The 25,899-nt window shown below is 47.6% G+C and overlaps 3 protein-coding genes across 3 annotated transcripts in view; 2 read left to right on the forward strand and 1 right to left on the reverse strand.

The window, feature by feature from the left end:
* The window catches only part of ZBTB16 (zinc finger and BTB domain containing 16), an 87,558-nt gene extending 78,075 nt beyond the window's left edge, over positions 1-9,483 (reverse strand). The window contains exon 1 of the mRNA XM_015884108.1: positions 9,381-9,483. The gene's annotated coding sequence lies outside the window, so the exon portion shown is untranslated. The remainder of the gene's footprint in view (positions 1-9,380) is intronic.
* A 3,824-nt stretch (positions 9,484-13,307) lies between these two features.
* RBM7 (RNA binding motif protein 7) lies at positions 13,308-17,167 on the forward strand. The gene is made up of 5 exons (XM_015884205.2): positions 13,308-13,495; positions 14,855-15,017; positions 15,565-15,658; positions 15,907-16,000; positions 16,411-17,167. The coding sequence occupies exons 1-5, from the start codon at positions 13,400-13,402 to the stop codon at positions 16,801-16,803; spliced, it is 840 nt and encodes a 279-aa protein (XP_015739691.1). The 5' UTR covers positions 13,308-13,399; the 3' UTR covers positions 16,804-17,167.
* Positions 17,168-17,703: 536 nt separating this feature from the next.
* Positions 17,704-23,506, forward strand: REXO2 (RNA exonuclease 2). Its single transcript, XM_015884203.2, has 7 exons — positions 17,704-17,862; positions 17,986-18,069; positions 18,172-18,249; positions 20,262-20,373; positions 21,116-21,224; positions 21,576-21,629; positions 23,086-23,506. Exons 1-7 carry the CDS (start codon positions 17,734-17,736, stop codon positions 23,213-23,215), a joined length of 696 nt encoding a protein of 231 aa, XP_015739689.1. The 5' UTR covers positions 17,704-17,733; the 3' UTR covers positions 23,216-23,506.
* Positions 23,507-25,899: the final 2,393 nt, after the last annotated feature.

The following is a 25,899-nucleotide window of genomic DNA, read 5'->3' on the forward strand; positions in this document are numbered from 1 at the left end:
TCACTCTGCAGCACTTGTGTTGGAGGTGCTGCAGCACCCTCAACCATCATGGTGTGCATGCAGGAGGAAGGCTGGCATGTTCTGTGCTCTCTCAAAAAGCATTCCCTGCTGGGAGGGCCTCTGAAGGATGGAAGCAAACAGTGCTGCAAAGCTGCTTCTGGATAAGAGCAATTTGCTGGGGGCCAGAGGTTCCAAAGCATTGCTGCAAGCGGCTAAGGATGTGGATGGGTGGGGATAGCAAGGCAGACCATGGCCATCACAGGGGCTGCAAGCACCCCAGGTTCCTCTAAAGCATCTTTTCAATCCCAGCTTGTTATTCCTCATTAATGAGCTCTTCTACCTCCATTCCTGGTGCATCAGATGTTTCATTCATAATACTGAAAATATCAATTCTGCCACAAAGAGATCAGGATTTCATTCATTTTCCATCTTACTTAATTTCCAGTAAGAAGTTCCAGTTGCACCCAGTGCCAGCTGGAAAATAGGAACCATTTCTCCAACCCAGAGACCCCTAAAGGGACTCGTTATTAAAACATCCCTTTCAGGCTGGGTAACCTGGGGGGGTGGGGGGGGGAAGGGAATCACAGCTCTCATGAAGAAACATACATTAATTCCCTCTAAGAAGTGTGAAATGGAATAAAGAAAAACACTGAAAAGCCTGAAAGCGGATAGTTCAGCATGAATAATGCAGAACACCAACATCTCATTTTAAAGCTGTTTCAGAAGGCATCACCACCACCTCACTAACCCTCCACCATGGCATCCTTTGCAGGTTGGCTTTGTTGGTTAACTTTTGCCAATGCAGCAGGGGTTGGCCAGAGCTCAGCCAGTGGGGACAGCATGTGCTCAATGACTGTGGGATTTGCTGCCTCTAAAAGGGGCACAGAGGTTGGCAGAAAGAGTTTTAAATGATCATCTGGGGAAAAGGCTCTGGGTGCAGAGAGCTTAACCCTGGTCGTGGATCAGATGTCAGGGCAAAGGAATGGCTCAAAGTTTTGGAAACAGGATACAGAAAAGCAATTCTCACCCCCATCACTGAATGATACAGAGTGGAGTTCTGACCCTCCACCGTGTGTCAGAGATCGGTACTGCTCAGCACCTGGGAGGGATGGCTCTAGCAAACCCCACAGTGTTTGTGCACATGGAGGGAAGGCCAAGGTTGATAGACTTGGCTCTACTGCACTCCACAGGCTGCAATAAAGGACATAAAACTCATGGGCTTGCTGAAAAAATCAGGTTCCAGTCCCAGGTGGGGCTGTATGGTGTGTAACACCCATCTTGTTCTTCTCCCAAGCCCAATGAACAACTCCAAGACTGAATTTGTACTCTCCCTAGAGACAGAACACCTCACTTCACATCCCACTATTAATTGCTCTTTCCACTGGCATAATTTCACCCCTTATGGGTTATCTTGCAGTGTAAAAATCCATGTCGTATAAGCATAGCAGCATCCAAAGAGCTTTTATGTAGTGCCCTGAACTGTTTTTGCAGGGGTGAAGCTCAGATTGTAATAAAGGACAAACCTCAACCATCAATTGCAACCTCCAAGTGCTGAAGATGCCACCTGAAGAGTGGTGCAAACAATTCAAGCTGCAATAACTCCATTCCTCTTGCAGGTGCTTGGCCATGGATAAGCCAAGAGATCACCCACACACCTAAACCCCAGGATGCTAAAATACGATGAGGAGGGGACGAACAACAAGGGAACGGAAAATAGACTGCAAAGATCAAACACTTCCATGACAGCCTTCTGCTTTTGCCTAGAACTGACAATTTACTCTTTTTCTCATCAAAACGAAGCAAAGCTGCCACGGTTCTCCAGGAGGAAGAACAGAAGGCTGAGGCAGACCTTTGCCAAGAAGCACTGAACTCCTGGATGCATCCAAGCAGCACCCGGCCTGCTATGCCAGGGAATGTGAGGGTCCTCCTCCATCCTTCCTCCCAAAACTGTTTGTGCTCAGAGGGAGGAGGAGAAGAGAGGAAAGGAAAAGGAATGAGTGAGAGCGCTGCCTACTGCAAATATTGACAGAACCATTATGGGCATGTATAAAACTCCCATTTGCGTTATGTGAGCATTATATTCTTTGAATACTTCTGTCTTGAGGAATTCTTTATTTTGCTATAGAAGAAAAATGTTTTCATATTCTCTCCTGCCGTTCAGACCTGCAACCCAGTGAGCCCTTTTGCCCTTGAGAGCCATAACATTATTTGTTAACATTTTTATGATGCCAAATGGTCTGTGCTAGAATGGGTGCCATTCTTTAGCTGGGAAACCATATGGCATGCCGAGTAATAAATAAGGTATTGTGATAGTTAATGAACCTAATTGCCAGCAAAGGCTTTAATACAGAGAATGTGCTGCTGAGAATTTAGCACCACATTAGAGATGCAGCAGAGCTCCTCTGACTTCTGAGGCTTAATTTAAGTTCTATATTGCAAACTCCAGAAAATAATTCCAAACCCTCCTGCTGGAAAAGCAACCTGCTGGTAGACTGTGATTATACTGAATTACTAAAATCGCAATCAATTTTATACACTCAGTTAACCCTTGCTGGGGAACTCTCCTCTCGATTTGATAGGAAGCCACTTCAAGATGTATCGGAGCCAAATGACTGTAAGCATTATGGTCATCATCAGGACACTTTCTCTCCCTGGCATCTCTCTCTCTTCTAGGAAGGAGCCTTTTAAAGCCTCTCCGTGCACCAGTCGAGCTGACTGGCAGCAAAGCAGGGAGTCAAAGCCATGATTATGGACAGTCACTGCTACTTTACGCCGTGACCAACTTATTAACTGCTGCCATCAAATCACAGCAGCCAGAAGAGGCACAAAGCACAGGCGCTGCTTCTGCCTCACAGCAACTCTGTGAAGCACTCCCCTGTTTTGCAAGAGTAGCACAGGGAACTTGCAAGTGGAGTTTTGCTTTATTTTTGGCTTCTTCAGCCCTGGAGAATGGAGGAACTCTGAGCAACAGGATCTTAGAAACACAAAATGTTTTGGCTTGGAAGGAACCTCAAAATCATCCAATTCCAAACCCCGTGCTGAGGGCAGGGCTGCCAACTGCTAATCAAGCATTAGATCAGGTTGCCCGGAGCCACATTCAGCCTGGGCTTGAACACCTCCCTGGGATTGCATGGGATCACATTTTAATGTGAAATCTTTCCACCCAGAAAGCCTTTAGGTGGGCGCCGTGCCTGCAGAGGAGGACTTATAAAAGCCAAAATGCTGTCCATGCATACCCACTATTGCATAGTCACCATCCCTGCCACCTTACACAAGGGCTTTATAAAGAAGCCAAGTCCAGAACACCAAATATTCTCCTTTCAGGCTGACACAAAGTACACCAAAGCCCATGTGAAGATACAGACAGTTATGGAATGCTCATTCAAGAGGGCTACAGCCCTCCAGGCAAGACCTGCTCTGTGCTGAATGGATGCCACAAAGTCAGCCCCCCCCTCCTGCTTCAGCATCTCCAAGCCCTGGCAGAAAACAAGCAGAGCAGGTACACTAGTTGTGTGATGATCCCAGCAACTGAAGCACTGCTTGTGCTTGCTCCCATCAATCAGCAGTGGGAATAGCAGCTTCCCCTTGGGCTCTAGGCAATGCCAACACCTTGCATGAGCTCAGAGCTCCATCAGCTGCACTGAGAAATGCAAAGCCCTCTCTGTATTTGAGCTGTGTGCCTTGGGCAAGCAACGCAGATTGAGCGTGCTGCTGCTGGAGCAAGGCATTGCTGCAAAGGCAGAAGGTGGCTGGGGCCAGTGCCCAACCATAGCATCCAATGAGGAGAGTGCCAAGATAAAGAGTCGCAGAGTGTGGATTTAATACTGTACATAAATACACTTCACAATCTCAGGAAGGCTCTGTGCTAAGAGGAAACCATTGGAATATTTTATAGTGATGCAGATCGAGTGAAAAGACTGTGAATAAATAAAAGGGAAGATAATTATTTGATGGAGTTCTCTTAGGATATGCCACAGCGGGGAATACTTACAGAGAATACATATTACTAGAGAGACACAGCTATTCAAGCATCAAACTAACCTATAAATTGTCACAGGAGAAAATTGGAGGAGAGGAATGGATGGGGTTTTGGGCACCGCTCTCATTATTAATGTCGGGTTTCTCTTTCTACCTTTCTCATCACAATTCCCTGTGCCCAAGGAGTCACAGCCTCTGGAAGAGGGAAAGCTGCGTCCAATAAATGTCTGTTAGGAATTACGGCCAAACTACTACAGTAACGAGATGGTGTCATTTATGTCCCTGCCATCTGTGCCCACTCCCTGCACGCTGCACACACCAACATGGGGCACAGCACACACATCCTATGCCCACCCAATGCTGTGCTGTTGCAATACAGGGGTGCCCAACCACCCTCTTTTTTACCCAAGCCCAAAGCAGTGATGAGTTCACTGGTGCCCAGCAGGGTCTCTCCCTGCACTGCATTTCCCCTCTCCTAACTGATAACCAACTACAGAAATCACAGCCTTCTCTGTGCCATGGCATCCTTTGGGTGCAGCTTGCTCTGCTGCCAACCTTCCCACACATGGGTGCACCACGTGCAATTGGCAGCATGGCTCAGATTCCTGCTCTGCCCCATCATGGGTTTGCCTGGAGCCAGACTGCTTCCTGCAGGCAGCATTGGAAAGAGCCTACAGTCCCTCCATGCAGCGGCACGCGCCGCCGGGCTCCCTGCAGCCCCATTTATAGGCTCAGATCTCCGAGTTAATTATTAATGTAATCACCCAAGTGACTTTACTCACCGATATCCTTAATGGCCACTTGCAGCTTTAAATAAGCCACAAAATCTGGCTTGTAAAATGAAAAAAAATCATAAACAGTCGCAATGCATATCATAGATTCACCTACCAGCTACCGAGCATTGATCCAGAAGGGCTCCAGAACCGCATTGGGGACACAGCACTGCCTTGTTATAGAACCAACCAGCCCCACCATAAATACAGCCATGATAATCACAGGCAGGCTGGTAATTAATAAAACAGCCAATCTCCTTTTCACGCGCTGAATCGGAGCCTTGTTGCAGCATGCGGACCCCAAACTTTGCTCATATATGTGCATTTATTTTCCTCGAGAGCAGAAAGATTTAAAGCCCCTGTTCTTGTCAGGGGGAGACCTGACATTGCCTGGAGTACAAATGCGGCCATGGAATTTCTAAGCGAGTTTAATGAATGTAACAGTAACACAGCAGGTGTTCATTAACCTTTCCCCTCCCAGACGAGTCACAAGCTGAAAATATAATCCCTGCTAGCATTGCTACTATGGGAAAATCCTAACTGGATGTCCAAAATACGATATTACTTCCTATAAAAACCAGCACACACAAAATGGAAACCATGCAGACAGACCCTCATAGGTAAAAAAGGTTTGTTTTACACCTTATTAACTACACATTGTCGCTCTGCTTTCCCTTTTCTGAAGCGTTTTGGCACTTCACCTTTCCACCCATCTTCCTGGTGCTCATTTCTAGGTGGAACAAATCCACTCCTAAGGGTGTTCTGGGTGTTCAGGAGACTGAACAACCTCAGTCTCTACAGGACTTGGGGAAACCTTTGGGTCTCCTATGGGAGATGTGCAAGAAACACCTTGTACCGCATACAGGCATCCCAGTGCAATTAACACAGAGCTTCATTATTTTAAGCCAAGATTTTCTTCTGCTTCCAAAATCCCGGCCAAAGCAAAGTCAATGCAGAACGCAGGGTATTTTTAAGGCTAGTTCAGACAATGAAAAGAGGCAGCCTGATTATGACAGGTCTCCCTCTCCCCTGCCAGAAGGGAGTTGCTCCATCACCTGCACCCAGAATAGCACTTGGTATCCACTGCATTCATTAATTTATTCCCTGTGAATCCCTGCAAATTAGTGGGACCCCAGAGATGCACACAGCCCACCTGTTCTCATTGTCTGCATCCCCACTCCTGGCTTTGACATTTGGAGGCTTGGTAGCAGATCTCGACACTGGCAAATGGGGCCATAAACCATCTGATAATGTGATACCTGCCAGCCCCAGTGTTCCTGCATTGGGAAGCAGGGCTCAGGGAGCCAGCAGGGAGCACTGAGTCCGGGATAGCAGCTTCTAGTAATGATATACAGGGTGAGGGGAGCTCAGAGCAATGGGTTACTTGGAGGTGGTTCTCTATGGGACAGCAGATATTTCAAGCATAGCAAAACCCTGGAATTTTCACAGAAATAGGCAGTGTCTGAAGGGGGACTGTAAGAAAGGGCAGGTGTTTAAGCAGGGTTTGTTGCAATAAGACAAGGGAAAGCAGTTTCAAACTAAAAGGGGAGAATTAGACTGGATATATGGGAGGTTTGGCACTGAGGGCAGTGAGGCACTGGCACAGGTTGCCCAGAGAGGTGGTGGTGCACCACCCACTGCTAAGGGGGAAACCATGAAGCCAGGGCTTCCCCAACCCAGAAACAAGCACTGATCCGTATCTTCTGTGCCACACTGCAACCAAGGAGAGAGCAGGACTGCAGCAACCACACGGCAGGTTCACAGGGTACAGCCTCCATGCCCGAATGTGGGCAGCCCAAAGCAACCCCAGCACCAAAATCCAATGCTGCAACCATCCACCGAGCCCAAGTCCCAACAGCCTCCCAAACACCAGCTGCATTTGGGGCACTAATAAACCCAGCCAAGCAACTCACTGCTGCCCCAGATCTCTGAGCTCTGCACCACTGGGCCAAGCAAAGGCTGAGGTGTGATATGAATCACGCCGGGATTCCTCGGCAAAGCCCCATTAATGAAACCGCTCAGAGCCATTACAGTTCTTAGCAAGCACTGTAGAGATGAAAGCCTTATTTATGAGTAAGATATATCTGCAGAGGGAGCAATAAACCGCAAAGCAAAGTATGAAGGTTTGCAGCAAATGTAGTAAAGTTTTATACTCCTGGAAACTAGGAATAAAAGATAGAACCATTTAAAACAAAGTGGATGAAAAGGGTTTCCACAGGACTGTAAAACACTCCTACAACAGCTAATTGCTGGCTCCTTGTTACGGCACAGAAACCTCAAGCAGAAAGAGAGCTGCTTAAATCTGTCAGCGAGTAAAAGAGGAAACAAGGGCGAAAGGTAAGAAGTGCACAGGGCAGGGCGAGCCTCAGGGTTGGCACTATGCACAGGGTGAGACCCAAACCTGCTGCCAATAGAGCCACCAGCTTTTGCTTGTGCAGCTCCAGTGATGTTTATAGGAGAAAGCTATAGAACTGCAGTAGCCCCTGTGTGTGTGAAAGCTGCATGGCAGGGGCTGTGTGGAAGTTGGCATCTCAGAAAACAAATACGTTTTAAGACCACAGTTGTCCCCTTTCTCCTTCCCCATGTCATTCAAATAACTCATTTTCAACAAATGCTTGCTCCCCTCCTCTAGAATTATCTGAAACTAGAAGCATTTGGTTCTGCAGCACGTGCCTTACATGTCTTCCTGCAAATATAACACAGGAGGGCATCTACTTCCATTGCACTTAGAATCATAGAATCACCAAGATTGGAGAAGACCTCAAAGATCATCCAGTCCAACCATTCACCTATTACCAATAGCTCCCACTAAACCACATCCCTCAACACAACATCCAGTCTTTCCTAAGACCGCTTCAACCTTAAGGCTCCCAGAACAACCAGCATCCATATTATCACCCAGTTATGAGCCCATACTAGAGGTGAGCATCCACTATTGCCATATCCAGCAGGGAATCCGTTCTCTGACCCCCACTCAGGAACACTCTGATGGCAGCACAGAGAACACAACTCCATAAAGGTGCTATTCACATTGAGAAGCAGCTCTGTGCCACCTACCTGCTTCCCAAGGGCGAAGATCCATCTGCACAGAGGAGAGGGCATCATGGGTGTGCTGCAGCAGGTTTGGCATTGCAGGGCCTGGTTCAGCTCCAGCAGCTGCCAAAGCTCAAAGGTAACCCTCAGCTATAGCCTGGGTCTGATCTTGTGCTCTGCAGGCATAACATAAGCTAGCTCGGTTCCAAGCTAGTCCTGACATCACAGCAGCAAGATCCAAGCAGAGTCCAAACCACCAAAGCCCAGAGATACTGCAACACCCCCTTACTTCCCAAATACCCTTTATCACTTCCACAGTGGTACCACACCCAAGGCTGCAGGTGTTCCTTATGATGCTGATGAACCCAGGACGAGACACAGCCCTGTCCTATCAGCCTTCTGTTCTTTCTCTCCCCAGGCCATTTCTGCAAGAACACTATTTTTTTCCCTTTCCTTCTCAATTTTTCCTCCCTTTAGTGGCAGATATTGTGCATTATCCAGTAAAGTAACCAGAGAAACACATTCCACTTACCACAGCGTAAATATCGAAATGCTGTTTATATCAATCAGAGAAGCACTTAGGTAGAGATGACAATGGAGCCCACAGAGCCCTAATCACATACTTTGATTGAACTAAAAGTACCAGGGAAAATGGAAATCAGATGTCTAGCATTGAGATTTCAATAGAGACGCAAAGCGGGGAGGCAGGAACACACAGGGAGGCTGCAGACAGTTGCATAGGAGCTGTGCTGGTGAAGGGCACTGGGAAGGAGCCAAAGGAGCAGGAACCTGCCTCTGCCAATTACAATCTGGCTTTACAGATCTCAGCCCAATATCTTAAAAGGTAATAAATCTACACTCTGGGCAAGTTCACAAGCACGTAGGCCCAGCTTTGCTCTCTGGGGGGCTGGCAGGGCAATATTAGTGCTCATCCACATCCTCAGTGCTTTCCTTAGGGGCACAGGCTGCAGCACCACTGGATTTTCATTTTCATTATCAGCTTTGATGCTGGAATCTCCCCTTTGGTGACAGTGTTCCCCTTGCAACCTGGCACACATAACTGAGGGGATGAGGTAGGGTGGCTGCACCTTGGCATAGCGTGCCAGTCTTTCCTTGAGCACACAGAACTGAACAGGAAGAAGGAGTCCTCCCTTTGGGAACCATTCCTGAGCCCAGGCAGGTGTTGGTTCTGCCCTGCAGCAGCTCAGCCTGAATCCAGGCTGGAGAACAGCTGCTCTGGCACAGAAATGCCTTGAACAGCCCCAGAACACCCAGCAGACCCTCATAGTGGGGACAGGTACACATAAGCACCAAGCTAAGGTCTGTGTGCTATAAGAACATGATTTTCTCTCTGTTCCCATTTCTTTTGGTGGGGATAAAACCTTGGCGTCACCACGATTTATTCCAATGCACCATGATGGCAAGGAGGGAACACTTACAGTGTGCTGCATGGGTACATCCCAGTGCAAAGAAGCCCCAAGGGTCGGGAGGAGCACTTTAGAGACCTTTCAGCCCTGGGCTCCAGCGAGACCCGATAATGAAGCAGCCCATTTACTGCACTCATCGTCCGAGCTGGCATTATTTTAACACTCATACCTTTGGCAGTTGGTTTCGCATCAGCAGCTCCGACCACGCAGACGATACGGGAAGCAGGATTTATAGGGCAAAGTCGGGATCCTTCAGCTTGTGGGCTCCCAGACAGCTCCGTATTGCAAAGCAGAGCACTGGAGCAGGTTCCGAGCGGCCGATGGATGCGGCGCGGGGCGATGCTGACACCGTGCGGCCGCAAATGCGAACAACGCGGGGTGCGGAGATCGGCGGTGTTGGGAAATAAGGGGATGTGCCATTCAGGGCCGTGGTCAGTGAGCACGGTGGGGGTGAGCTTCAGGACCTGAGAGGTCTCTTCCAGCTTCATGGATCGATTCTGGGAAGTGATTCCTCCCCCCTCCTCCAGCAGAGAATACAGCAGCCCTCTACCAGGGCTTTGAATGGCCTTAAAACTTCTTTATCATCTCATATGACTTAGCTCTGCTATTAAGATATACTCATATTGGATGTTCTAACGCTGTTTACAAAGCTGTCAGACCCAGCTATGCTGATTTGCGCTGCTTTATTGCCCTCAATTACAGTAAAGCCGCAGACATGCAACGTGTTCCCAGGGACTGTCTTTAATTACAGTCATTTGTAAAGGGGATTGTGTGGCTCAGGGGCTGCTGGTGGGATTGCAATAGGAAGTGTTAAGGAAGAAGTAAAACGGTGGGGGAAAAAGAAATGGAGAGAGCAACAGAAAACATATGTAGGGCTATTGGTCTCGGGTAGGGGGGCATTGGTTGTGAATGAGAGTGAAATGCAGCACATTTATTTGCTGGGGGGGGGGTGGAGGAATTGGGCTGAGAAAGAGAAGCTGTGAAAGTGATACAGGTTCTGAGAACGTTCTCATTGGATCTATACAAAAAGAGGCCCTTCACAGATCTATTTCTGCCAGGACAATTCGGCATAAAATAAAGTGATAGCACATGAAGATGCTGAAAGGCTGAAATGAGTCAAGGGTTGCAAGTATTGTAAAGGCTTCATGTAACACAACAAGATCAGGGAGGAAATAGAGGGTTTCGTCCACCTCCGCTGGGTTTCCTCTTGTTTTCTTGGTAAGAACTTCATAAAAAGCCCCAAAGGAGCTCCTAAATGCTGTGCTGTAATGTTTGCACCAATGCAGACTTTGCACTGCACTGGGAGAGCTCAGAACCTCTCTGACACTCAGTACTTAATGCTGAGCATAACATAATTGTTTCTATAAAGACCTTTGCGGCTGTCACAGAGGCGCAGTAAATGCAGGGATCCAGCAGCTGCTGACATGTTCTCTGCAAATAACATGCCCAGGTCTTGTAGTGCGGGTGCCTTTAATCGCTGTTTAACTGTTCGAACATCAGCATCGCTGGAGATTTTTATGGTCTGTTTAAAAAGCACAATGATTCCCTTCATGGGGAAGTTTGTAGCTACAATTACCCTTCTGTTGCAACCTGTCAGGAGTAATTGAAAGGCTTTCCCAGCCAGCAGGCTGGGGCATCACGTTTGCCTTTTGCTCTCTCCAGCAATGAAGTGCAGCACCAGTGGCTGGAGCAGGCCCTGGTGGGAGCAGTGCAGGCAGTTCCAGGCTGAGCATAGCACTGCAATGTAAAAGGATGAGAAAGGATGCTGATAGAGGTGGCAGCCCGGCTTCAGCTCGGTTTATTCAGCTAGTAGCTGCTATTCTTTCTGCTTCTCGCCCTCTCTTTGTACATGTGTCAGTCACAGGTGTTCAATGGCCCTAATGAAAATTGCATGTAGGGATAAGGTGTGCTGTTATTGTATTAGCTGGTGTGACCCATTCTTTCAGGCTCTCCAGCGAAAGAATTGTCATCTGCGATGGCTTTGTCTGACTGATCTCTCTATCATTTGGCGTAATTACAGGCACCTGTTTTCTGGCAGGATAGCAGGGCACGGAGAATTTTCAAGCATCCACTTTCAATTGAGCAGCCCCATTACCACAGCAGTGAAAAAAGGATTGTCATCTGCACGGAGAAGCCATCGAGGCAGCTGAATAACCTGAGGAACTTGTGCAGTCAGGCGAGAAGGAAGGCACTGCCAACGTGCAATCAGCTCTGAGGATGAACTGAAGACATAGGACAGACAGACCATGGGTTTGTGGACTGTCTGACACTGCTGGAGCCCTGTGTGCTGGAAGGGAGGCATGGGGATCCGTAAGCTGTAAGGCAGGCCAGTAAGCAGCCATGCTCCTTCTTCAGACTGTGAGCTGAGAAATGGCAATGATATCATCCACAAGCAAAAGCAGCAGTTTCCATTGTAGGGCATTTTATCAAGTATGGGCCATACAAGAAAGCCAAGGGCAAGCAGGAGCCCATCACCACATCCTGCAGCTCTCATATTTGATAGGTTGAGCATAGCACAAAGTGCAACAACCATTTGGAGATGCCCAACTCACGTGTAGGAAGCCAATCATGTTTGACAGCTTTACCAATTCCAGCCAAACCCAAAGGGACCCAGTAAAGGAAAAAAAAAAAAAACACAGAAGAAAGTAAATGAGGCTCCAGGGAAATTAAGCCAAAGTGGAAGTCCTGGCAGAGTAGGGTAATAATTTCCTTTCTGAATGAGTAACTGTTTAGAATTTAACCAGGCGAACATGATTAAACCAAATGAATATAAATTCTAGGTGCGGTAGTAAGTAATGAAGTGAAGAAAATGAACAGGGTCTAATTAAACAAGAAAATAGGAAATGCCATAATGCATTGAAATCTAATGAAAAATGAAAGTAGAACTTCCCCTTTTTTGGTATTTTTTTTTTCTTTTCCAGATGGAAAATTATCCTTGTTTTACATCTAACACCTTCTAAAACATTCAGGGGATTACAGTTGCTGAGAACTGTACTTACCATATAATCAAACAATGTGGGAAAAGGGAGCTATTTTGCACAACACTGGAGAAATACATTAGTTGAAAGATAACTGTCCAGAACTCTGCTCAAACATAAAACCAGAAGTTCCATCTTCACATTAAAGCGTAATGCAGCTGCTTAAAGGAGGAATACAAAGCAGCCCGCTTGGGTTAGTGCCATTACGAGAGGCAGCACTTGGGATGGTGGAGGCGATCAGACAGAGTATTGCAGCAATAAAACAAAATGAAGAAACGAAGTGCTCAGTTCTCCAATGAACACTATGGGGTATTTTTTCCTTTTATTATTTAAAATCCCAATTATCCTCCATCCTGGAGGCCTGGCTTCACAACAGCTATTTGTGAGTCCCACTGAAAAGCTCTCTCATCTTGGTAACAACCTGTAGAAAGATAAGGCTGAAAAGCTGAAGACAAGCCACACAAAGCTTCCCATCTTAATATCTCCACCCTGCAGAAATCAAGGCTCGTTCTAAGCTTTCCTACACCTGGATGCCACCCATTTAGTTCATCCTTAAGCCAGATGTTTGATCAGAACCATCTGGCAACTATTTGAAGGTCCTTTATTGTGAGTGTGGAAGCACATCATCATCAACCTTTGTGTTGGAGTCAGCTCAAGCCACCAGCTGGTTGTTGTTGCCATCAGTGAAGGCTCCAGGAACCTTCCCCTATTGCACTGAGCAGCTTCACTGAGTGCACTGCCAGCTCCTGAAGCTGCAGCAGGAACTTGCTCATGATCTAAGCAGCCACCACACATATAACAAAGGCAAGGGCATAGCTTGAGTTAGAAAGAACCTTAAAGCTCCCCTCAGCCCCACTGCAGGCTCATTGCCTCCACCAGCAAGGGACAACGGCACGACTCCCCATCCATCCCCATCCCCATCATCCTCCCCATCCCCATCATCTCCATCCCCATCATCATCTCCATCCCCATCATCATCCTCATCCCCATCATCTCCATCCCCATCATCATCATCCTCCCCATCCCCATTCATCCCCATCCCCATCCCCATTATCATCTCCTTTCCCATCCCCATCCATCATCTCCTTCCGCCCGGCCCGGCCGGAAGTAGGCGGCGCGCGCACGCGCCCACCACGTGACCTCGCCTCCTACGGCGCCTGCGCAGGAGCGAACAGCGGCCCCCGTTAAGCTCGGGCGGCTCGGCCGCGGAATGGGGGGAACGGCGGCCGAAGCGGATCGGACTCTGTTCGTGGGGAACCTGGACCCTAAAGTCACCGAGGAGCTGATCTTCGAGCTGTTCCATCAGGTGGGGGCCGCCGTCCGCCTCGCTTTATACTCGGTCGGGCGGGGCGGGGCCGAGCGGGCGGCCTTCCGACGCCATATTGGGGTGGGCCTTGGCTTTGTACGGTGGCTGCGGAGGGACAAACTTCATCCGGGTGCGGAGCGGCGCCCCCGCGTGGGCTCCAAACAGACAGTGGGATCGAGTGTGCGGCTCCGGTGGCGCAGTGCTTAAGGACGCCACTTTGCAACACTGGAGACCCGGGTTCGAATCCCCCTGTGGCGCAAGTGGTAGAAGTGCCGCTCTGCTACAGGAGGCTCGAATCCCGGGGGTTGGACACGATGATCTCTAAGGTCACAGAATCACAGAATTACCCGGGTTGGAAGGGACCTCAAGGATCATGTAGTTCCAACCCCCCTGCCTGGCAGGGCCACCAAACATCCACCTTTACTAGATCAGGTTGCCCAGGGCCCCGTCCAACCTGGTCTTGAACACCTCCAAGGACGGGGCATCCACAGCCTCACTGGGCAGCCTGTTCCAGGACCTAACCACCCTTCTAGTAAAGAACTTCCCCCTAACATCCAACCTAAATCTTCCCTCCTTCAACTTAAAACCATTTCCCCTAGTCCTGCTATTATCAGCCCTTTCGAAGAGTTTACTCCCCTCCTGGGAGTAAGTTCCCTTCAGGTATTGAAAGGCTGCAATGAGGTCACCCCGCAACCTTCTCTTCTCCAGGCTGAACAAACCCAACTCCCTCAGCCTGTCCTCATAGGGGAGGTGCTCCAGCCCCCTGATCATCTTCCTGTCCCTCCTCTGGACCCTTTCCAAAATCTCCATGTCTTTTTTGTACTGAGGGCTCCACACCTGGACACAGTACAACAGATGGGGCCTCACAAGAGCAGAGTAGAGAGGGACGATCACCTCCCTATCCCTGCTGACCACCCCTCTCCTGATGGAGCCCAGGATCCCATTTGCTTTCCGGGCTGCCAGAGCGCACTGCTGGCTCATGTTAAGTTTCTCATCTATCAGGACCCCTAGGTCTTTTTCTGCCGAGCTGCTCTCAAGGACCACTCCTCCCAGCCTGTACAGGTGCCTGGGGTTCTTCTGGCCCAAGTGCAAAACCTTGCACTTTGCCATGTTGAACCTCATTAGGTTCACCCGAGCCCAGCTTTCCAGCCTGTCAAGGTCCCTCTGAATGGCATCCGTTCCCTCCAACCCGCACAACACTGTGAGACCCTGGGCAGCATGAGCTGTTGGAACCAGATAGTCTGTAAGTTCCCCTCCAACCTGAGTTATTCTGAGCCAGACGTCACCCTCTTGCTCCTCCATGATATGCTGCTTGCTTTAGGTTTTTCCTTTAACACTGCTTTGCTTTCTAATTCACAGGCAGGTCCGGTAATTAAGGTGAAGATCCCTAAAGATAAAGATGGTAAACAAAAGCAGTTTGCGTTTGTGAGTTTTAAGCATGAAGAATCTGTCCCCTATGGGATGAATCTCCTTAACGGGATCAAGCTCTATGGACGGCCCATCAACATTCAGTTCCGCTCAGGTACACAGAAACATTCAGTAACCTTGGTACTAGATGGAAAGAAAACTGCCACCTCCTTCCTTCCTTCCTTCAGATCTGGCAGAGTTACAGTTATTGGCTTATAGCAGCTGTTGCATTTGCTTCTGTCATAGTGTTGCTCACCCGCTCCCTGGTGATGCTGCAGAGCAGTGTTGTCACATAGGGTTGTGCTTTTATCCTTGTGCTTTGGCAGGGGATCTGTCTGCCAGTTTGGGGTATGGACAGTACCCAAGCTGAGGCTTTTCTTTGATTCTTTTCTGTACCTTTGAAAGCCCTTCTAGTGCTAAACGCTGTATGTGTCTCCAGTAAAGCAAGTCAGGTTGGCCAGAACTTCACAGCCTGATTGTATCTTCCCCACCTGGGCATTAAGGCAGTTGAGGTATCTTGTGTTGGAAGCTGGGTTATGTTCTACTTCAGATTGTTGGTGATACTTGAGAGCTAATTAAGCACGTGGAAACAGCGTCTTACAAGTTCAGTTCATATCCAAGTTGCTCCAACCTGTCTTTGTGGATCTCATGTTTCTCCTCAGGGAGCAGCCACGCATCTCAGGACAGTAATTTGTCGTGTTTACCACACGGAGCAGCCAGCTTGGGTCCATCTGGCACAACACATCCAGCCAGCAGGTATGAGGCTGCACCAGAAATACACACGCATCGTTCCTGTTGGAAAATGCATTCACACATTTAGCTTCCCTGATTCTCATTCCAAGCGCAGTTCAGTCTTTCTTCCCTATGGATTAAGCACTTGCATTATTATTACCCTCAGTACCCTGCATTCTCAGTACCTAAAAACCAGCAAATGCCCCTTAGACTGGCAATAGTCTTGTGTTAGAATCATTTAAGACTAACTTTCCTAATCTTTTTTCCTTCAGACATGACAGGAATACAGATAACATGGTAGCAGCAGGGTTCTCATCTATGCAGAGGTCTTTGCCATCTCATGACAACCTTCAGAGACAAGCAGGGGTAAGCTGTGCTCTTCTGTTCATGGGATCTAACCCTGCAGTCACTCATTGCTGATGGATGTTGACATGCAAAGGAGCTGTTGCTGCTTTTCAGTACTTAGATGTTTTAATTATTATATTATATCACAGGAGCGTATTTTTGGAGTGTTGAACTGACAGCTCTAGAAGATAGATGGTTCCTTCTACTGAGCTCTTTAACACTGGGGTGGTCTTTGAGCTTTACAAGTAGCAGCCAGTCTGTGTTCAGTCTCCTCTTGTTGGTGCATTTCCATTTTCCCTTGCACTTGCAGCTTGATTAATGTAGAACTTAGAGACCAAGTTTGAAATGCATCTGGACCCTGCACTGTAGAACAGTTTGAGCATCAGCAGGAAAGCAGGAATCCACCAAGTCTTTTTCCTTCTGTTTTTCAGATGCACGGCGCCGCTTGGCAGCAACCTCAGCCTGGCTTTGCTGTTCCTGGGTACCAACACGGCCATTCCCTCACTCACCCATCAGCCTCCCACATGCTGCGACGTCCAGACATTGCAGCAGTGCGTAAGAGCAGGATGGGCTCCCACCCTTACTACCAGGACAGCAGGAATTTGGGCCGAGAACAGCGTGCGGGGGACAGGGGACCTGATTATAGCAGGGGCAAAAGGGATGACTATGGCTTTGAAGACAGAGGGCACGTCTCTGAGCACCACTATAGGGCGAGCAGAGATGAGCCATTCTATGATGATAGGAATCGCAATGCGTGGAGCCACGATTACGACAGCAGAAGAGAGAGCTACAGAGAGGGCAGCTGGCGCTTGACTCGGCACTGACACACACACGGAGGGGTTTAAAGAACTTAATGCAAAAGAAAAAGAAATCAAAGTCCCATTTTAATGTCTGTAAATTGTCCAATGATCCTCCAAACCCAGCAGCTCCGTTTTAGTGTGTGAACTCTACAAGATGCAAGAAAACAAACGTGCCACGGTTGTGTATGATAAAGAGCCTGTGTTATTTTTATAGGGAGGCGATACCAGGTGGAGCTGCAGCTCTTTTTTAAGCAGATTTGAAGCAATACGATGCTTTTGCGGCATCTCAAGTGTTGTTTTGATACGGAAACGATCCCTTTTGTACACGCCTTGTCTCAAAGAAGAATCCCCCCCAATCTCCCTGTGGATAAATCGTATTTTAACGCTGTGTTGGCTCTGGTTTTCTTCATTCAACTCACCCATATTTTAGCCTTTGGTGGTGCAATTCCTTCACCATAAGGCGCTGTAAAGAGGAGCCGGGTTGGTTTAACTGCAGTTATGTATTTTCCTTTACCTAGAGGTAGAAGCAAACGAGGTTTTAAGCCAACGATCCCTTTTTGTACACGCCTTGTCTCAAAGAAGAATCCCCCCCAGTCTCCCTGTGGATAAATCATATTTTAACGCTGTGTTGGCTCTGCTTTTGTTCATTCAACTCACCCATATTTTAGTTCCTTCACTATAAGTCGCTGAAATAGGAGATAGGTTGGTTTAAGTGCAGTTATGTATTTTCCTTTAGGTAGAATCAAGGTTTTAAGCCGTACCATAAACTCGCAGCACAGCGCCCTGAGGGAGGTTCCACCTCTCGTCCCTCCCGCCTCTCCCGGCGTCCCCCGCGGCCCGAACTACATTTCCCATCAACCCCCGCGCTCTCCCCCCTCTCTCACCCTAAGGGCCGCCGCCGCGGGGCGTGCCGGGAAATGTAGTACGGCGGCGGCGCTTTGCGGCCTGGCCGCGATGCTCGGCGGCAGCCGCGGTGGCCTCGGTCGCCTGCGGAGCTGCAGCGGGCGGCTGTGGAGGGGCCGGACGGCGGCCATGGCCGGAGGAGGCGGGATGGGACAGAGGATGGTCTGGGTGGACCTGGAGGTGCGGGGTGTGCCGGGGTACTACGGGAGGGGGGGGTCGAAGGGAGGGGAAGCGGGGAGGCCCCATAGGGGGAGGCCCTATAGGGGGAGGCCGCGATGACGGTGCCGCTCCGCTGTGTGGCAGATGACGGGCCTGGATGTGGAGAAGGATCAGATCCTGGAGATGGCCTGTCTCATCACCGACTCCGATCTCAACGTGTTGGCTGAGGTGAGCAAGGCCGGGCCTGGGGAGGCTCAGCACCACCAGCCCTCACGGGGCGATATCCTTCGTTAAGGGAGCCGCTGACAGTCGTTGTTTTCCTCCTTGCAGGGCCCCAACCTGATCATCAAGCAGCCCGACGAGCTGCTGGACGGCATGTCCGAGTGGTGCAAGGAGCATCATGGCAAGGTAGGCCGTGCGAACGGTGCCATTCGGAGTCATGGCTCGCAGTGCTCTCACCTACAGAAGGGATAAGAGTTGGGCAGTCAAACAGCGGATAGAAGGGAGGAGAGACTCGAAGTATCATCTGCGATCTGAGCTGAAGAGCTATGCTGTTCCTAAAGACCTACGTGTCATCTAGGGCACACTGCAGCTCATGTCTGTGTCTGTAACACTGTGGGGTTGGTATCCTGGCTTATTGCTAAAGAAGGGGACAGACTCTCTGACAGGGTCTGTTGAAATGGCTTCTAAGTGGAAGAGAGGAGATTGAGACTGGAGATAAGGAAGAAGGTTTGGCACTGAGGGCGGTGAGGCACTGGCACAGGTTGCCCAGAGAGGCGGTGGTGTCCCGTCCCTGCACACAGCCAAGGTCAGGCTGGACGGGGCTGTGAGCACTGCTGGAGCTGTGGGTGTCCCTGTGCACTGCAGGGGCCTTTGAGGGTCCCTTAATACTCAAACCATCCTATGATTATAAGGCTGAATAGTTCTCCAAGCTGCATTCTAACTTGAGAACCATCAGCAAAGGGCAGGAGGGGGACAGAGCAACAGCACACCAAACTAGAGACATACACCTGGGCAACTCTGGGAATAGGATCCAGAACTGATACCTGTTGCTTATTGCCTCATTCAAGGCATTGTGCCCCTCAGCACGAGATGAAGAAGTTGGGATCCGTTCCTTAGAATTCCTCATCCGGCTCCTCCTGTCACACCCCCTCTGTGTGGCATGAAATAAGCAAAGAACAGTTCTTAAAGAGACAGCAAGACCTGCTGTAGCTACCAAGTTGGCAAAGAATAGTCCAGAACTGGTAAAAAACAAACTTATCAGTGAAAATTAAGGCACTTGTAGAACTAAACAGACTGATTGACTGTATTTTTGCCTGTCCCCCTCAGTGCTGTAAGCCTAGTTTTTGTTCTTCTCTCGCTGCCAACTTAACTTTAGCAAGAATAGATTATTTTGTGGTTCTTTTAGTCACCAAGGAAAACTTCCTCCTTGCCCTCAGCAAGAAAGTGAATGGATTTTCAAATCCTTGATTACAAATTTAAATTCAAGGCAGTTTTCAATTAAGTGCTGAAGTTTTAAGACACTCACAACCCCTCCCTCCTCCCCCCTTTAGCATCTTACTCTCCCTAGGAAGGATTAGCAAGGGTTTGGAAAATGAATATTAATTTACTGTGATGGGAGCTTTTTCCCCTTCTGCAGTTGAGGACACAAACTCAACTTCAGCTCACAAGTGAATTGAAGATGGTAGCGTACGTTATCGCTGCTCCTGAGGAGCTACTTATTTTTAATTGACTAAGAAAAGAGAAGCAATTAGAATATAGATGAAAATGCAGCCACATAATGAATTTTTTAACCACCACTTGGATCTGTCAAGTAGATTTTTGTGGCACAGTCACGGAAATATATAGCATAGCCAGATGGAAATAAATCACTGAGAACACTTAGAGCAGATTTGACATTTAACTATTGGGGGAAAAAAAAGAAGAAGGAGCTTTTCTGATTTATAGGAATCTTGATAAACACTTAAGCCGGGATTCTGATTATTTGTGTTTATTTCTACGTACTACTCTATGCTGGGGAGGTGAATATGCCTCTCGTTAGGCAGAAATGTGATCATGTACATGCAGGTGTGTAAATGAGGCTTGCATAATGTCTCAGTAATTGAGAGTAACAGAAAGTTAAGCAACAGAGAGGAAACTCAGAGGAGTGTCGCTGTCGTTAGGAACGTTCTGTGGTCACCTTTACTTGGGGATGGTTTGCACGTCTTGAAGAGGTGCCCTAAAGATATGCAGAATGAACAAAGGTGTTTGGATCTGCCAGAATACGATCAAACACAAAGTGAATTTGTCCTCTTAGCTCATCCGGGCGTGCTGGGGAGCAAGCAGCGCGTGTCTGCCTGATCTTTTGCTGCTGAGCATTTCTAGAAATGGCTTTGAAGATAATGTCTATCTCCTTTCTGACGGATGGTTCTTTCTTGCAGTCTGGCCTTACTAAGGCTGTGAAGGAGAGTAAAATTTCATTGCAGCAGGCGGAGTATGAGTTCCTGTCCTTTGTACGACAACAGACGCCCCCTGGTCTCTGTCCTCTTGCAGGTAAAATGGGTTCTTTCTTAATAATAATAATAATGTCATCCCTCCTGCAGTTCCCGGCTGGATGCTGAAAGGCCGGTTGATGCACATGGCAGGGATGCTTTAGTTTTCTGCGCAGAGATCTAGCATGCAAATCAAAATCTGCAAGTGGAGAAAGGTTTAGTAATGGCATCATCTATTCTATTGATTCCCTAAAGCAGATACCACGCGTCGTTACTGCAGGAAGCTGAAAGTTCCTTTGAGCATTAATGTTTCATTGTACAATTATAATCGAGAAGGGCAACTTAACAGCTGATAGAAATCAGTGACTGTAAAAATCTGAACTGTAAACTGAACAGCATCAAACATGAATCTTCCAATTGTCCTGTTACCTGGCGCTGCCCTCGGGACATTTACATACAGCCTTGAGATTATAGCTAAATGAAATTAATACCATTTGCCTCTCTTCACACAGTGGAAAACCTGATTCTTGTGTAATGCTTTGATACTTATCTGTGCGGCAGAAATTGTAGTAAGTGAAGAATTAATATAGGGATTATGTATTAAAACCATGTGTGATCCCGAAATGAGAATCTGACAAACCTTTACAATCATATTTGCTAGAAAATGAGATATATGAGCTGCTTGTGAATAGCTTTTCATACCCTATGATCTTTCCCAAGCTCGCTCAGCCAGTTTCTAGTTTAGATGCTCATAGTAGCTTTGCGATGCCTTTGAAGAAATGTCTTGTTCTGTGTCTTTGTAGGTAACTCTGTTCATGCAGATAAGAAGTTTCTTGACAAGTACATGCCTCAGTTCATGCGGCATCTTCATTACAGGATCATTGATGTGAGCACTGTCAAAGAGCTTTGCAGGTAAATAGTCTCCAAATTGAATATCTCTATAAAAGATAATCTAGGGAAGCTTGTTACATGGCTCTGACATGCACCTCTTTAAAACAAGGCTGAAGGCTGCTGGCAGACAGCTGTACGCGGCCATCTCCTTCTTTCATATCTTCCTCTCTTCTGTTCAGGCTGATGGACAGACTGAGCCATAAAGAGTGGCATCCTCTGGCGTTTGTAGCACTTGGGTTCACAGGGCTGTGCCTTCTCTGTGTGCCAGTTTAACTGAACTTCTTTCACCAATTGCAACAAACCCAAAGCAGCCACTGGGCGTGTTACTGAATCCCAATTTCCTTTTAAAATGGGGTTTCTTTCCACTTACAGACGCTGGTATCCAGAAGAATACGAATTTGCACCAAAGAAAGCAGCTTCTCACAGGTGAGGTTCTTTCTTTTATCTCTAACAAAGCATAGCTTGTCACACAGGAACCATGCACCTCATGGGCAGAATGTGGAGCTGTGAGCTTCCTTTGATTTCCAGTCATGTTTGTTCTAATGAAAAAGACAGCAGAGGTGGTACAATGGTACACCTTGTCACATAGTTTGTATTCTCCAGCCAGAAGCCTGGGTAGCGTAAGGAAAGGAATTACAAAAATACAGACAATCAAAAACTGTCCTTATCTGTTCTGATTCCAGGTGTTTACTATTCAAGCCACAATGCTTGTTTGGCAGTGTAGATACATCTATCACTTCTTAGGCATCACGGGGAGAAACCACATGAAAAAGCTCGCTGAACAGGGCTTCTTTTCTGTCCTTGAATTGGGCAAAAGTTGTTCATAGATACTCTAAAATTGGAAAACTGCACATAGGGAGATAAGAGTTTTGTTCCTGGCTATTTCCTGAGTTAGTAATATGGCAGAGAGCTTGTTCTCCTTTCTGTGAATAGGTTTCGTTTTGAGTTACACTCCTGCCAGCATCTGAGGCATCCTTAAAAGCTGGGTTTGCTTTGAGGTTTTTGAAGGAAATATGCTCTGCAGTATTAACACATAACTTCTAGAGAGCCATGTTTGCTAATAGAGTTCTTGTGAATAGAGGAGATTGTCAGTCTTGTGTAAAACTTGGGGTCCATGGGCTTTGTTAAGCCCATTTGCACAGTGTATCCATTTTGCTCTTTCATCTGCTCAGACTAAATTTGCACACCCATGCACTAGAACACCTACACTGGGCTTTTTGTGGGTGTTATTTGGTACGTACAGCTCTGTCTGTCCTAAATGACGGTGAAAGGAAACAGTTGCATCTTCACCTCTTTGTTTTGATGAGGTTTTGCTAGGCAGGAGGGCAGGCTCTGGTATAAAAAGGGAAAGAACGATGATTGTAGAGATGGAAGTCACAGGTAGGTGTGCTGTGCAGTGAGAACATGCAGTTAGATTACTACTGCTGCACAGACCTCGCAGGCAGAGCACAGTAACAAAAGGCACTGGGTCCAAACAAGTCAGTCACCTGTGCTGATGGAGAAAGCAGATGAGTGTGCAAAGCAGGAGCTGCAAACAGGTCTCTTGAGCCCTTGTCTCTTTGTCGTCTTGGATCGATAGTGAATTGCTTTTAATAGTTGAAGCTGTAGAACCTGCTGGCTTTTGAGAGCTTCCATGTCCCACAGTGACACAAACTAATAAGCTGTACATTACTCTCTGGTATGTCAGCCTTGGTGGACTTTTATTGCTTTCCAAGTACCGAAGAATAGCGAGGCTTGTGTTTATATCTGACAGATTTGTGATCCATGCATGTCAGAGTTTTATTTCTTTATCCCTTGCCTGGAATTTTTTAGAAGCATTAGAATCTGGATGTAGCTGGAGACGTGTGCAGGCATTTTGAAACTCTCTTTAATTCTCTTGCAGAGCGCTTGATGACATCAGGGAAAGCATCAAAGAACTTCAGTTCTACAGAGATAGCATCTTCAAGAGGAAAACGGATGAAAAGAAAAGGAAACTAATAGAGAATGGAGAAAGTGATAAAACTGCCAGCTGATTGCTCACCTCACCAAGCCATCCCACAGCATATACTAGATGTATCTCCAGGTTCTTTTCTGTTTGCCAGTCTTTTGAGACGCCTGACCCATATGTTACCTTGTTTCTTAACAGTTGATCAAATGCAGATGGAAGTCCCAGTCACTTCTTCTTTTCTGTTTGGGCACGAAATTTACACACTCAAATCTCAACAGCTTCTTTCTATAGGTAAAATCTGCTGTTTGATATTCCTCTTCCTCTGGTTTTAGATGCAGTCTTTCACTACACAATAAAAACAGTTCTGTTGAAGGAGGACGTTTTCATACAGTCTTTCTTTTATGTTAGATGTCTGTTCTTAAAATGCTGTTTTACAACCTCCCTGTACTTAATGGCAGTGGAGGTAACATGGCAGGGTGGGTCACTGCATAACAGTAACATCCCAAAGTGCAAAGACATAAGCATTGAGACTGAAGGCAAAAGATCTATTGGGCAAAACCACAAAAGCAATGGAACCTGTGTCTGCATGTCCCCAGTGTTTGCTGCATTGGTAATAACTTCAGTGTAGCAGCTTCTAAGGAGAAGGTACTGCAGAGCTTTACCAACATTAAGCTCTTTGCTAATGAAAATAGCAGTGGAGAAGGGTCTGAAGTGCCAGCCCAGAACTGTGGTGGTGTCTGAATCTGTCCCCTGCTATCTTGTTGATTCATGAGAGACGTATTCATTTCCTTTGATCGCACGTTCACGGGCTGTGATATGGGCTGTCTTTGCTCTGAATTAAATCTGGTTCCACAGCAAGCAAAAATCTGGAGTTCTTCAATATGAGAGATCAAAGCACTTAAGTGTTAACGGCAAAAGAAACAAAGGATAAATATTTCAATGTTTAAAAGCAGCGTGGTTGTGCCACGAATAAAAGCAGCAATTAAAACGATGCAGCTGCTTTTCCTATGCTGGCTGCTTGTCCTGCTTTGGAATCACTGGTGACGTTTTGCTGCCCGGTGAGCACCAGGATTCCTTGACCTCCCAGGTCATCCCCACACTCTGTGGCTGCACCTCCCTGTGCCTTTGTGCTGATAACTCATTTCCTGATGTATTTTCCTTGTTTTTCCCCTTTTCAATTCCATTTATCACGCCTAATATTTCCACGACTCCCTTGGCAGTGTGAACGAATAGGTTAAAAGCTCGCTAAACAGCGCACAGGCTTTACTTGAAGTGCATGAGGAGTCACACTGATTTAATGGGAGTGTTATGCGCTCATTGAACCATTTTGTGCACTCGTTTTTTAGGATGGAGCTCTAATTGACGGGGAGGAACACCCACAGCACAGCGTGTTACAGTATCAGCGTGAGCGCGGCTCAGCTCAAGCCAGCAGAACCCGTTTGTTTCCAAATAAACAGAATCATTAAGTTCAGAAAAGATCTCCAAGGTCACCAAGTCCAACCCTAACCCAGTCACACCATGCCACTAAACCGTATCCCCAAGTGCCACATGTTCTGGAGCACTTACAGGGACAGTGACTCCAAATGCGTATTCAGGTCTCCTGTCCTACATGAACTTATCACATATGGAAAGGGCAGCCTGTGAACTGAACGCCCTTCAGGTTACATGGGTTTACAGTGGTAGAAGCTGGTGCTCAGAAGGTGTGCTGGGTCCATCCCACACATGGTCACATTGCTCCCTGCTTTCACTCCCACCATCCACATCAGTGCAGCTTTTTGCAGCATCACAGCTGTTGGCCAAATCCCAATCGAGGAGCCATTATCAGCAACAAACAAGCAAGCAAGATACATCCCAGGGTCAGCCCATGGGCCTGGCCAGGAGGAAAACCACACACTGCAACTATAGCACATTTGAGCTAAATGCATTGCAGAAAGCAAGAAGCACGCAGCCCCTCATTGATCGTGGAGTGCTTTTCCAGAGGTCTCCATTTTGCTGTTGCAATGTACCCTGATACTACAGCACATGTCCAAAACAGCACGAGAGGGGAAGATTAGCACTTCAACTTTCCCACACAGAATGAAAACCTGTTGCTTTTCTGCTCCCACTGCACAAGGAGTGTATGTTTCACATATTGGCCTTTTATGACAAGATCACGTCTTGAGTCATCTGAACCCACAAATGCCTTTTCATACATGGCAGACCTATGTATAACAACACAAATATCTCCTACGCATAGGGCAAATGCATGGCAGTGTTGCAGAGATGTACTCACTTGAGTTAAACACAACTGCCTGCTGATGCCACACCGATACTCCTTCATGGCTCATTCATATTAACAAGGTTTGCTTGCTTGCTGTTCCCACTGGATAGAGACTGGCAGTGTCCAGAGCAACTCCCCATGCAACCCAAGGCTGCATCCCTGCTCCCCCCATACACCCCAAGGCTGCATCCCTGATCCCCCCATACACCCCAAGGCTGCATCCCTGCTCCCCCCATACACCCCAAGGCTGCATCCTTGCTCCTGCACTCCCCCAGCACCAATGGGGCAGAGGGCAGTCCCAGAGGTGCTAGCAGTGCCCCTTCTCCTGCACCATACTGGGTTATGGAGCACAAAGCAGACAGGCAGAGGGATGGTTCACCAGTCTGCTGGTTGCTCACACTCCCCATTTTCCCCTCCATTGACTTATTTGCTCAACTTAAAGGCAAAAAGAAGAAAAGAGAAAGAAAAAAGAGAAAACTATTCTCGCCAGTTTTCCTGCAGGGACTCCA

This window comes from Coturnix japonica, chromosome 24 (genome assembly GCF_001577835.2).
Source record: "Coturnix japonica isolate 7356 chromosome 24, Coturnix japonica 2.1, whole genome shotgun sequence".
NCBI classification, from domain to species: Eukaryota; Metazoa; Chordata; class Aves; order Galliformes; family Phasianidae; genus Coturnix; species Coturnix japonica.

Excerpts from the sequence above, each read along its gene's own strand:
- RBM7 (XM_015884205.2), top strand. The coding sequence starts at position 13,400 with ATGGGGGGAACGGCGGCCGAAGCGGATCGGACTCTGTTCGTGGGGAAC. Across the intron at positions 13,496-14,854 it reads TCTTCGAGCTGTTCCATCAG|GCAGGTCCGGTAATTAAGGT; the intron begins GTGGGGGCCGCC and ends TCTAATTCACAG. Across the intron at positions 15,018-15,564 it reads CAACATTCAGTTCCGCTCAG|GGAGCAGCCACGCATCTCAG; the intron begins GTACACAGAAAC and ends GTTTCTCCTCAG.
- REXO2 (XM_015884203.2), top strand. The coding sequence starts at position 17,734 with ATGCTCGGCGGCAGCCGCGGTGGCCTCGGTCGCCTGCGGAGCTGCAGC. Across the intron at positions 18,250-20,261 it reads GCAAGGAGCATCATGGCAAG|TCTGGCCTTACTAAGGCTGT; the intron begins GTAGGCCGTGCG and ends TCTTTCTTGCAG. Across the intron at positions 21,630-23,085 it reads AAGAAAGCAGCTTCTCACAG|AGCGCTTGATGACATCAGGG; the intron begins GTGAGGTTCTTT and ends ATTCTCTTGCAG.